General features: G+C 38.1%; 1 protein-coding gene across 7 annotated transcripts in view; it reads left to right on the top strand.

The window, feature by feature from the left end:
* ST18 (ST18 C2H2C-type zinc finger transcription factor) overlaps positions 1 to 13447 on the top strand; it is a 203651-nt gene that overhangs the window by 143233 nt on the left and 46971 nt on the right. For 6 of the 7 annotated variants that reach the window (XM_068932721.1, XM_009673572.2, XM_068932719.1 and 3 more), the window contains 3 exons: positions 3976 to 4169; positions 8397 to 9194; positions 12011 to 12145. In XM_068932721.1, the coding sequence (XP_068788822.1) occupies positions 3976 to 4169; positions 8397 to 9194; positions 12011 to 12145 (1127 nt within the window). The remainder of the gene's footprint in view (positions 1 to 3975; positions 4170 to 8396; positions 9195 to 12010; positions 12146 to 13447) is intronic. The other variant, XM_068932718.1, reaches the window with a different exon arrangement.

Here is a 13447-nt window from a genome sequence, read left to right on the forward strand (position 1 = left end):
TAATGGATTCCAGCTAAAAGTCAAAATCAGAAGTTTAAAAAGTCATTTTAAAAAGTCATCATCAAAAACAAGAGCATATGCCACTGCATTTAAAAGTCTTTTAAATCTCTGGAGATTTAAAAGTCTTTTAAGTCTCTGGAGAGCATTTCCTCGGAAGGAAGCAACAACTGTGGTTTTTCATGCTCCTAGAATCAGAATGGAAGGTATGAGGAATGAGTTAAATTTGAGTCTCAGATATTCACTAACTTTAAAGTTATGGGAACTATAGAGGAAATCTAAGTGAGTGGCTGCTTATGTACAGAAATATATGTGTATGCATATACACAGGACAAGCTAGTGCATGCTATTCTTTCCTAACGGAGAAGTCATCTAACATGAGCAATGTGCTTCCAGGCAGATTTGTAAGCCTCCTCTCTGTGATGTTGATGAAGCAGCTTTTGATTTACAACTGAATAACTGCAAGAGCAAAATTGAATCTGGAAATTTGACTCAAACAGAACGTGAAGTTGTGTGTTTGCTTCAGAAAGTTGCTCCGTTGTGTTTCAACAGAACACACAGGGGATTATGGAGTCGTGTGAGCAGCATAAATCAAAGCTGCATCTCTCCTCCTGCCAGATCATAGTAGTTATAGTCAAGTGTGGTTCTTGTGCTCTCATTTCCCAGCACATAACTGCAGGTGGCAGGTGGCAGCAGTACCCCTGGCACTCATCTTGACTGTGGTCTGCTAACATCTGAGTTTGGTTATCTTCTAGGGTTTTGGTGAAACACCAACGTGTTTAAACGCTGTTGTGCGTACCCACAGTGGTGGGCTTATAACATTAAGTTACTAGAAGAAGATTATACTCAGTGAACACGCGTAAAAGAATAATCTTGCCTTATTTTCTTACTATGTTTTTCCCTAACTTGACTGGAAGATACACTACAGTCAGACAAGTTAGACAAGTTACAGGATTAATGCTGAAGAACCAGGTGAAGCTCTGTGACCTGTGTCGTACTAGATGATGTCAATGGATCTCCTGTTCTAAAAATCTATTAATTATGCTTGTGTAAGAAACAGCTGTAGCTTTGTTAGCAGGAAATTAAACACTGAAATTCATCTTTTCTTAAGCACTCTCACAATAACTGCTGGAGGTAAATTTGAAATTTGGCAAATACATGAGAAAGATTCAAAATCAAACTTAATGATGGCTTTGGTTGATAAAATAACTGTATGTGAAAGGTTTTTCAAACGTTTGTCAATTATGCAATTCACCTATAACAACACGAGTGGTACGAACTGCCATTCCCAAATATGAATTAAGAAACTCTTAACTCTACTTTCTTAAGAACAAATTATGCATATTGGTCTGCACTATGTCCCTCCCTGAAGACTGCTTGTTATATAGACATCAGTTCCAAGGGGATACTTGTTGCATTGTGATTCTGACCTTTAATATGATACTTATGCTATTCTGTACTCAAAAATAAAGAAATAACAGAGAAGCCATAATATATTCAACTACAGCAGGTGATTAGCGTCTGGTATTGCTGATGCTCATAGCATTTCAGCTTTTAGAAGATCAAGAATATCCACTGTGTTTAAGATGCGTATGGTGGAATTTTAACATTCCTCCCAAACTGCAGATCTTCATATTTCCATGTCCTTCATGTTTGCAATGATGAATTGCCAAAAAGGTGCTTAGCCAAAAATGGATGTTTTTTTAAAACAACAAGCTCAAGTTAGTCATATGCTTTCATCCAAAACAATCAGAACCTGAGCCAATTTAGTGCACATAAGATACCTTGGAAGGATTAATTTATGCTGTTGAGCTTGTAATATGTGTAACCAATAGGAGCTGTCTGCATACACGGATTTTGTGCAAATCTTGTAGCTAAGTCAGTGAGCCAAATGCAAAATCCAGCACCTAAGGGCATCATGTAGATTTATAATGCACCCTGGGGGGCCTAAGGTTGAGAAACTATTGAGTGGATTACACAGACTCATATATGTAGTTTTTTCATCTCTGACAGATATAAAATGAACACTATTATTTGTACTACATACATTTCTTAGAATACTGTGTGTGAGAGAGCAGTCAGCACAACAAAATCATTTACGTAAAAACTAAAAAAAAGGAAAAAGGGGGGAATTGAAGGTTTAGATTTCTTTAGCAAGATGTCATATGATGTAGCACCTGTATGCCATACAGATCAAAGGCTTTGTTATTGGTAAAGACTTTATTAAATATCTGCAGAACTAATTAATATGCAGATCAATGTGTGGATCTTACAGGAGCTGAAAGAAGTATAGGAAATCTGCTAGAAATTTTCTTTAAAAGGCAGTCATCTCTTGTCATGTCAGTCACCTGAAAGCTAGGCATCTAGATTGTTTGAGACCTTTCCAGGGGAATGATTCACCCTCTTTATCTGATACACCTCGTTTTAATCTCTGCCCTATGGAGGAACTTTTCTCTTCTCTTCTCTTCTCTTCTCTTCTCTTCTCTTCTCTTCTCTTCTCTTCTCTTCTCTTCTCTTCTCTTCTCTTCTCTTCTCTTCTCTTCTCTTCTCTCCTCTCCTCTCCTCTCCTCTCCTCTCCTCTCCTCTCCTCTCCTCTCCTCTCTTCTCCTCTCCTCTCCTCTCCTCTCCTCTCCTCTCCTCTCCTCTCTTCTCTTCTCTTCTCTTCTCTTCTCTCTTCTCAAGAACAGCTTAAATCAGACACTTAAGGCTGAAGTTAATGAAATGATACTAACACGAGTCTGATATTAAAAGAGGAACCCATATTGCAAAACTACGAAGGGACGGTGTTTCACATGCATTTCATGTTGTTGCACTGTGTACAGTGACTAAAAATTTTGTTCAGGATGCATGATTGGATTTTCAGCTCATGTGAATATGTGGAAGTTTAAGCACCTAGCCCAGAGTACAGGACTGAAAAATATCACTTTTTATGACCAAAATGACCAAATGATCAAATCTAGTAAGTGTTATTTTTCCTGGTCAAACACAATAGCTGTTTAGTCAAAGTCTGCTTTCTTGTCCCCCTCAGCACAGTTTTATAAAAGTCAGCAATGCCATGCTTGTGTCTATACAAATGACAAGGAAGCCTGTTCAGAATCATACAGTTATAATGAAGCACACAGCAGCAACAAAAACACCTACACAAACACAATCTACAGACTTAGATATTTAACAAGAAATGATGATATTCCAAGACACTATTGCAATTCCATTAACAAAGGCAGGTATCATGCAGTGTAACAGAGAGGGGAGCCTGGCATAGGCTGATGATTGTGCCAAACGTACAAATCCAGAAACAAAATTTGGCAATAATTGTATAAAATTTATGATGTCCTTTACCCCCTGCCCCAATTCTGCGTGACCTTTTTAAAATTAATCTCAAAGATAATAAAACTGAACATTGGATCATGCAAAAATAGGGGATCATAGCAAAAAAAAAAAAAAGCAAAACCCCTGTGATCAGCAGCATAAAGGACACAAGCAAGTTTCCATGCTAATGGAAAGATAAATGAGCTAAAGGTTGAGAATTTCATAGTGTAACTGGTGGTATATTTTTCGCATTAGCTGTTTCTCTGGATTACCTGCCCTGTCTAAATCTTTATTCATCCTTTCCTGGGTGTTTTTATTTTACTACAGAACAGAGCTTAGATTAACATATGCTTACTTAGGATTATGGATGTTGGGTTATGGGTGTTTTGGTCTTGTCTTCCTCGCCATTCCCCTTGCCCCAAACAGATTTCGGCAGCAGTGAGAAAGAAATGGTGCAGTGAATTTACCTGTGCCCTGAACTTTGAATGCATGAGCTAAAAATAAATATGCACTGAATAAAACTAGCTGAAACTGCAAGTGAATTCATATTTTATCATTCTTCACTTTTTTCTTGAAATTAAAATAGAGGATGGTGGTATTTGTTTAACAATTTCCCCTTCATTTCTCCCACTTTTTTCTCTGTCATTGCCAATTTCTCGATCATTTCAGTGCCTACAAATGCTCTATGGCTAAGAAGAGAAAAGCTGAAGAGCAGCTTTCAGGCGTTCCAGTCAACAAAAGAAAATCCTTGTTAATGAAACCCCGCCACTACAGCCCCAGTTTGGAATGCAAAGAAGAAAATGAAGACAGGACAGATTTACAGGAAGATATCAATGTCCTTGAAAGCAGTTCAACTCCAGGTAGTTGTGCGGTGTGGCTCTGTTTGAATGTGAATTCCACAGAAAGGGAGATAGGAAAGACTGCATTTTCAAAAAGGATGTAGAATGTGTTTGGCTTGCTTATAACAGAATTGGAAGGGTGCATTACTGTCTAGGTATAAATATCATACTCCAAATTATTTTGTGGAATAACTGTTCATGGGGTCTAGTAAATGCTTTATAGGTCACAGAGACAGACATCCACTACAGTAGGTCATATATGGAGCAGCATCTGCTTCTTTGCTAGCTCTGTTAAAGAACAAGGTTAAGCCCACCACCGAGAAAAAACACATTTATGAAAAGTAGATTTTCACTGGAATATAAAGAGCTTTTATGAAGAAAAAACAAACTGCTTAGCAAAACATTGTTGACTTTAACATTTAGCAAAGCAATTTCATGCATGTGACTGCTACGTGTGTTCTATTTAACACAATTATTAGACTCAGCACTTTTATACTTGTTAGTCCAACTCGGCTAAGCCAAACATATCCAACAATTTATAGAGAGTTCTACGATGTGTATGCTGCAAAATATGGAAGAGGGCAAGGGAGACAGATGTAGCTACAGTATGTCTTTATCACTCTTTCTTTGTAATATATGTAATATATGCTTACACACACACATATATATATATACACATATATATGTATTTTCAGGATGGATAACAGATATCAAAGTATATAGGCCATCGCATATTTGCTTAAGAAGTCCTGTACAAATGCTGTTAATCAGGCAAATGAGGAGAAATCAGTGGAATACATGCTGCATTTTTTTTAAATGAAGATTCATCATTAGATCACAAAGTCAAGATAAAAGGAAGGTGATCCAGCACGGGAAAATTCATAATCCTAGGTGCAACGAAAACTGAAGGGAATATATATTGCACTTAGTTACTATGATTGGTTGTTACAGGTGTTTAAAGGTAATTTATTTTCAACTGCTGTTATAAGTTCCTTGAACCCACTTTTCCAATACTTTGGAAGGAAGCAAAGAACTAAGACTAGGGATTTGTATCTTTATCCACTCTAAATAGAATTTCCTTTAAAATTTTCTTTCCTACATGTTGTACGTATGAATACCATAAAAGAGAGGAATTAAGACAGCTATCTCTCAGATCAGAAGCCAGTTCTGGTTCTGTTGAAACCAGTGGTGGGCTTTGTGTTGTTTCAATACAGCAGAGATTTCAGCCAGATGCTGCTTGTGAGTCTTCTAGAAGGAGTCTCTTCCAGGTGTCGGATTCCTATCAGTATGAAGGACTAGAAAGGAGCTCCTTCTTCAAACAGAGGGACAAACAATGTGATACCCAATGTCTGTGTCTTTTGGATGGCATCACTAAGCCAAATTCATCAAGCCATGCCAGGAATATTTTTATATTCCTTATTTATAAAATCTGCAAATTGTAGCTATTTTTTTAATATTAATTCAACCTGGTCTGGCCTTCCAGAACTGTCTTCAGTAAGGCACTTTCTTTCCCTTGTATCTGTCTTCTGTACAGTTCAAAGAACTCAATGGAAGGAAAGCACTTTGCTGGATGTAGAGTTAGAACTTGTGCTGATATACAAAGGAACCTATAGTTATTTAAGTTATTTAACTTTTTATTTTAAAAATAAAAGGCAAGTATTGGGTCAGGCTTATTGATATAAACATAGCAGAACCTTATTTACACCCAGCCAGTCACCTACTCAGTCAGAAGAAAAAACATTTTATTTCAAAAAGTTTATTTCAAATTTGATACCAATTGGATTTCTCCAGATCTGCTTGTGTCAGTGATAATATAAGCTAATCCTTTTGCTTTAATTTTACCAGTTAAAGTAGCTGAAAATGAACATTAGCTAGAGCATACAGTTGATCTGGCTATGTAGGTTCATTTACAATTCTCAGTGTGATATTGCTCATTTTATTGTGATTCTTGTCGGTTGGTCTGTTAGTGCTTCATGGATTGATGCAACTGTAAACTAAGCTCAGCTTTGATTATTTTCAAAGGAAATTTCCAGCCTATAGGAGTGAAAAGCAAAGCTGAGACAGCTGAACCATTAAGACTGGTTCAACAACAAATTTTTAAACGTTGCATTTAAAAGTTCCTTATTATTTTAGCATCAATCTTGATTGTTCAGGTATCAAACATCTCAATTATATATTATTTATATATCATTTTTCATCTTGCATTTGGATCAGGCAGTCTTTTACCAAGAAAAATAATTTAAAAGACCTTTTACTATTGTTTTGTTTTGTTTTGTTTTGTTTTGTTTTGCTTTGCTTTGTTTTGTTTTGAAGGATGGGGATACTTCTTTTAAAACTAGAACCCCTTGCCTTTTTAAAAGACCAATTGATGGGACTGCATTTTTATCTAAATGGTAGAGGAGCAAATAATAAAAGCCCAGGCAGTCGTTTGACAAAAGTTTGTTATCGAGCCAAATCATCATTCTTACTTGCTGAGATGTGAAAAGACAGCAGACTTTTTCATTCAGAAGACTGCAATGTGTGTGGTACTAGACCAGCTGCTAAAAAGTTGCGCTAAGGTTTACAGACATTTTTTTAAAACACAACTTGATGTACACAGTGCACAAGGCCACCTCTCCCTGCATGAATCCAATTTTCTGAAGAAGAATAAGAATTAATCAATATTTTCTTTTAACGTATAACAAACAGTTGAACCAAACAATTATGTAAACTGGAAATGACCCAAAATGCTAACAGTTTGGCAGCAGTAAAGTGAAATGCATTGTGGTGCACATGTGCATTTTTGTCCCCCTTTTCCCCTCCACAATAATCTGCACTTAATAGGAATATTTTAAACTATGTAGCTAAGCAACAGAGGTAATTGTTGCTTTCTAGAGCTTTTGTTAGGCACTCTAACACAGCCCAAATATGCATAATTAGGTATAATGTCTATAAATCATTATTGTACACATGTGGGTAGTTAAGTGGATTGAGAGAATAGTTCAATGAATTGGACATATTCACTGAAAATGCTTTTTATTTGTTTTCTGTAGTTCATAATACTTTAAAATTATCATAACCCTTTACACTTTCTCTTAATAGCTCACTGTGTTATTGAGAGAAACTTCATTTGCATTTTAGACTATGCTTAATTTATTATTTAAACCTGGAGTTCTTCTGATTCAGGAGAGGACAGATACATCTTATCAAATAGTCTGTGCTTGTTTATTCATTCTCCTTTCTAGGAAGTAAAATGTTAAATTTTTCAGTTTATGTTGAATAGATCCCAACAAAAGAATGTACCCTATAATCAGCATTATTGAAGGGGCTAGTGTTGTGACTAAATTCTTCCCTTCATCCAAAAATGCTTTTAGTTACTATGGCAATATTTACTTGATCCTGGCAAACCAGTGTTGATTTTAGAGAGATAATTACCAGAAAGGAAGATGATGGAGATGTATTTTTGAGTGTCCTTGTCAGAGGAAATGTTTATAAAAAATTAAATGAGATACAAAAGGCGTATTGTCTTCCACACCGACAGCCTCTCCTACATGCAGCCTCTATTACCTGCTGGCTGCTGCTTTTCTTCTGAAGAAAGATGTTTGTAAAGACAGGATGCACTTCAGTGGTGTCTTTAACAAGTCCTTTATGAGCCTGTACATAACAACCATTTCTGTTTGCTTGTGCATGACCTGATCTATCACTTAATGTGGCAATTGCAATGGTGAGCAGGAGCTTGCCCTTTGTAAAGTATTGAGCTTTTTCCATCAAGGTCCTTCATGGGATTTGGAATGACTTGAAAAGTAATTAGGGGTCTATTCTGAGGAAATATTTGAGAATCTTAGATAAGAGAGAAGTGAAAATATAAATTAAAGGAATTTGAAAATATGTGTGTGTATTTCTGTGTGTGTGTGTGTGTGTGTGTGTGTATAAATATATAGATATGCATGTTATATATACATACTACATTGTATTTATATGAATATATGTTTATTCTAAGATAATATATCTCTTTACTATCAGAGAAAAATAATAACATATTTATTTCTCATATAGCTTTGCAGCTACAGCATAAAGTAGATATAATCTCAGATGGCCTTTCCTTGATGCTGCAAACAGTCATTTTAGACAGAGCTGTGGTGCATACAATCATTTCAGAGCACCTTTGAGTAAAAAAATGGAAACTGGTAAATAAATAACTTCGTATCAGTTCTACAACATACCAAAAGCAGTTATTCTTACGTATTTTTCCCTTACTTTTTTCCAATGTAGAGGAAAATACTGCAAAATCATCTGAGGAGACTCCTAGTTTGGGTGGGCAAGAAAATTCCAGTCAAAAGAAAGATAACTACACCAGCTACCAAGATGCCATGGCCAAATCTTTGATGAACATGGGAAAATTAGCAAAAGATGCACCCAGTCAAGCAGTGGCAGAAAATCTAAATGATAGCGGCGTTCACTCCTTAAAAACAGAAAGTGATGACACTGATGAATGTTACATGATTAACTCAGCTGAAGGAAAGGAAAAGACTGATATTTCTGACCCAAAATACTGTTCGTCTGAAGAAAATGAAAGTACCTCTGAAATTATGGACAACGAGTGGGACAGCTCGTCAAACTTTTCAGAAGAAACTAATGCAAAGTCCCACGTAACTCAGAAATATATTGTGGAGTGTAATCAACCGAGCATCCTGGAAGTCCTGGAAATTAAGAAAGAAGAAGTTGAATTTGGCCCTTGTGAAACAGTTTGTGACTCAGAAACAGAGCTAAGAGCACCCCAGGAGTCTCACCCAGACCCTTTTGAGAAGAAAATTCAGAATCCCTTCCCTGAAAGTGAGGAAGATGACAACGAGTGCCTGTCAGAAACTACAGAAGTGTCAGTTGATCTGGACAAAACGAAAGGGAACTTGAGTTTGCTAGAACAAGCAATAGCTCTGCAGGCAGAGCAAGGCCATGTGTTTCACAGCACCTACAAGGAATTGGATAGGTTTCTTCTGGAGCATCTAACAGGGGAAAGGAGACAAACCAAAGTTATTGACATTGGTGGGAGACAGATATTTAGCAACAAACGTAAGCAAGTATTTTTGGCTGTTCTTATTGGCTTAAGCATTTATCCTATGACTGATAGAGGATCCTGAGCTAGGTTTTATAGCAACAGTAAAGAATCTGGAATTTAGCTGGTAATTTTGTTAATTACGTACCTTCACACTAGTGCCTTACATCTAACCAGGTTAAACGGTAGGTACCTGGCTTCCTGCCAAACCGCGCTGTGAAATGATCAGTAATGGCTACTAAAAGGGCTGCGTAGCTGGCACTGACACTCCTCCTCCCTCTCCTTCTCTTCCTTCCCCTCCTCCTCCTCCTCCTTCTCCTCCTCCTTTTCCTCTTCCTCCTCCTTTATAGGGCACTAATACATACCTCCCGAATTTCTGCAGCTGAGAGAGAAGGCATTTAAATCGTGCTTGAGGAAAGGTTAGGGCGCAAAATTGGTCTCTTCCAAACATACCACCTTATTCCTAAGCCTTGTGTTTTCTGAGTTCTGTCTCCTTCACTTATCAACATTACCTTTTACTCTAGCCAGTACTTCAGAGCCAGGAGAGCACAAGCCGTGCCTCTTCTGCCTCATTCACCATCAGAAGAATTGTCAGTAAGTTCCAAAATCTGTGTTGTTTCTGATGGTTTGTGACATCATGCAAGGCCATAGGAACATAACTCCATTTTCTGTATGTAATCAGGCTTCCAGAAGTGGAGACATGAAAGATTTGGGTTTGATATGTAGTCTGGATTGTGTGATATGGAACTCCTCGACTGAGGATAATTGCAGAACATCGTAAGATGTCATGTTATAAGCACATTCTTGCTGTAGTAGGTGACAATACCTACCTCTGTCCTTTGACTTTCCCTTTTTGGCTTGCAAATACAGTGAGATCACCCCAGCATTGTTGCAATTTCTGTCTTTGATAAACAGAGTTACTTTGGTATTTCTAGTGTGACTTTAGAGTAGTCCACGTATCTACTCTTTTGGACACTGCAAATATTACAGTAGTTTAGCTATCTAAAGTATTTACTATCTAAGATAACTGAGAAGTTTTGTAAGGTATTGCAAGTATACAATATTTCCTGTACCAGTCAGGTAGCATATGCATGCATCCACTTTTTCTGTCTCAAACAGTCGTTTCATTAACATATCTTAAGCTGTATATGCAAGGTATTAGCCTACCTCTTTGCTAGATTACGTTAACCTTTATTTGCTCAGATGACTGTGATCTATGCAGGAATCTTTCATATGCCTTTTCTTATGTTGAGACCAGCTTTGTTTACCAGGGGTCACATTGGAGTCAATGTGACTTTCTTACAGTACACATAGGAAGAAGTAGTGTTGGTAAGTATGGCAGAATTTAGCCGTTCCTGAGTCATCTCACATTATTATTAACTATTATTTGCAGGTTAGTTCAGAGGCAGCATTCATGGAGGAACAAACTAAGCTTTCCCCAGGTTGTATAAACACTATGTGATTTTAGTCAATGTAATGTCAGGTACAGAAATTTCTTTGTTTTTAGTGCTAAAAATCTATAATCTTTTTTCAGGTCTTAGTTTTCTTTCTTGGATCTTATTCCAGATAAATATGGTTTAAATTTACATTTTTCCGTGATTTTAATCATAAGCCTTTCCAGTTAGTGGAGTGAAAATTAAATTGTGCTTAAGGTCCCTCTTTATTTTCTCTGCACCATTGCAGCGAAGAGTTTCCTACACTGACTCCTCACTTTCCATTTGCAGTGATTCTAAAAGGCATGTGGTGTCCTGTTAATGTTTTTTCTGTTTTCTTTCCTCCTTTTTTTTTTTTCACCTAGAGGCTTGCTAGGAAGTTTAACCCTCAGCTGTCTCTGGTGATCCGGTCCCTAAGCACAGTCTACCTCATAGCCCAACAAAATGTGCTTGGAGGAGGCTGCTCCCTGCGCTGGCTGCAGCTGTTTTCTCCCTCACTGCTGAATGCTGTTGGCAGCCAATCACAGATTGAGCTAAAACCATCCTCAGCAATTTATGCGGCCACTTCCTGCATATTTCTCACGAGAGAATATCTGGACCAGAATTCATTCATTTCTCGCCCAGACTTTTTGATCCTGCCTTGGAAATCAAATAAAGGCTTTCTGACCAGTGTTTCTCGCACAATTCTAGGTGCTTGAAATAAAAATTGGGAACACACCTTGGTCGTTACAGGGTGGTGGCTGTGGGACTGGGTTGAGACCTGGCCTTTGAAAGGGTATCGGCTGCTCCATGTTTTCCCCGTCATTGTGGGCTGTTCTACAAAGCGGTATTGCCATGTGTACCAGAGGGAACTGCTTGCCTTGCCTCTCAAATGTAAAGTGGCATGTATTCAGTTTCCTAACAAAGAACCCACAGCCTCGAGATCTGCGATATTTAAGGAATGGCTTCTGGCTGAAATGCTTTTTGTTTGTTTGTTTGTTTGTTTTGTACCTCAGCTTTTATTTGGTTATCCCAGCTTCCTGGAGTCTGACATTAACAGAGTAAAAGATTATTTGTTTTTTTTTTTATTTATTCCTTTATATATCTGGCTGTTGGCTGATGCTGCCAGTTTTCTGGCTGATTGGATTGTGGCTTGTGTCCTGTTTGAGGCTCTGAATAGAATAAATGACGCTGCAATCCTAAAGCACTATAGTTTTGCACATAAATGACATATTGGGATGGGGGAACCATTATTTAAAGGACGTTGTGAAAAGCTAAAGGAATGCCTAACTCTGTGTTGAAGTTTTGTGTAGAAATTGCATCTAAAGTACAAAAGCAATATTATCATGCTGCTAAGATCACTCAGCTGAGTACAGGCAGAGACTATAACCAAACAAAATCCTTATCTGATTTCTCTGCAGATTCACCCCGGCCTGAAAAGAGAGAAACCAAATGTCCCATCCCAGGATGTGATGGCACAGGGCATGTGACTGGGCTGTACCCTCACCACCGCAGTCTCTCAGGCTGTCCGCATAAAGTTAGAGTGCCACTAGAAAGTGAGTATCACCCTGCAGTTCAGAACAGCAACTGGATCTGGCCCAGTACTGTGGGTCATGTGTGCTCATGCTGGAGAACAACCCACATATTCTGACTGAGATTGCAGAATGAGGCAGAAAGAGGAGCTGTCACACCTCCTTTGCCCTCCAGCTCTTAGTCACATCCTGCTGCCCACACTTGTGAAACTCAAGCACTACTTAACAGTAGCATTACAAGTAGTACTAGGTGTCACAGATGGCCTGGGAAGATCACAGACCAACTATCCACATGCTGCCAGCAGACTTACCTGCTGTAGCCCTATGAATCTTCTCAATCATGTTTGACCATGCCTTTGCTAAGGCGTGGTGCACAGAGGTTAACTACCCTTGTTTCAGAACTGTGACCTGATTTGCTGTAGTCATGCACAAACTCAGGCATCTGTTTTCCAATTTCCAGTAATTAGAGGCCAAGGACACCTTTATTCAGAGATGTTTCTGGTATCGTTCTTAATTCTCAGCTCAAGGAGGTTACTTCCTTCACTAAAAAGAGAAAAAATCCCAGCCTTGATCCACAGTGTGTCCCTGTCCTATGAGTCTGTATCATGCTAACCCTTGTGTGGCCACTGTAGCCTGAATTCCACATTTATTTCTAACTGTGCTGATTTTGATTATATTTGTGTGTGTGTGTGTGTGTGTGTCATCTTGTGACATGATGCAATGAAATTATATATAATAAGCAAAAACGTAATGTGAAACTATACATTTGAACAACCTAGTCAGTCAGAGGAGTTTTTTTTGTGGTGGTATGCATAGCCGCAAATTAAAAGGATGCTTGCACTTTACCAATGTCCTGTTCCTAACTGTGGCTCTGTCTTTTTAAAAATGTGGTACTAAACTGTATTTATGGAAACATCTGTTGAGTTAAGCAGACTGCTGCATTTGGAAGGCCATAGCAACATTAACTTTTTTAAAAACAAATCCTTGCTAATTATCAGACTTCCATTCAGACATGTTCTGTCTTGCTGGGTAAAAAATAATTATCTGTAACCAAAATTTGGTTCTTGACAGAACAAGCCGGTTGACTGAACAATCAGTCCTTTTGAAGCACAGTGCACCCAAGGGGTAATGCAGCACTGAAGGCATGAGGGAAGATGTACAAAGATATATTCTGTTTTACACAGACATACATCACTGTTGGTAAAGATGATCCACATCAAAGGACATAAGAAATGCACATGCAACAGGTTGTATTCACCACTTGTGACGTTATCTCTGTAATGTCTTCTCCTGGCATGACTGTGAGCTGCTGCTTGGAGGCACCAC

The sequence above is a fragment of the Struthio camelus genome, chromosome 2, assembly GCF_040807025.1.
Source record: "Struthio camelus isolate bStrCam1 chromosome 2, bStrCam1.hap1, whole genome shotgun sequence".
NCBI classification, from domain to species: Eukaryota; Metazoa; Chordata; class Aves; order Struthioniformes; family Struthionidae; genus Struthio; species Struthio camelus.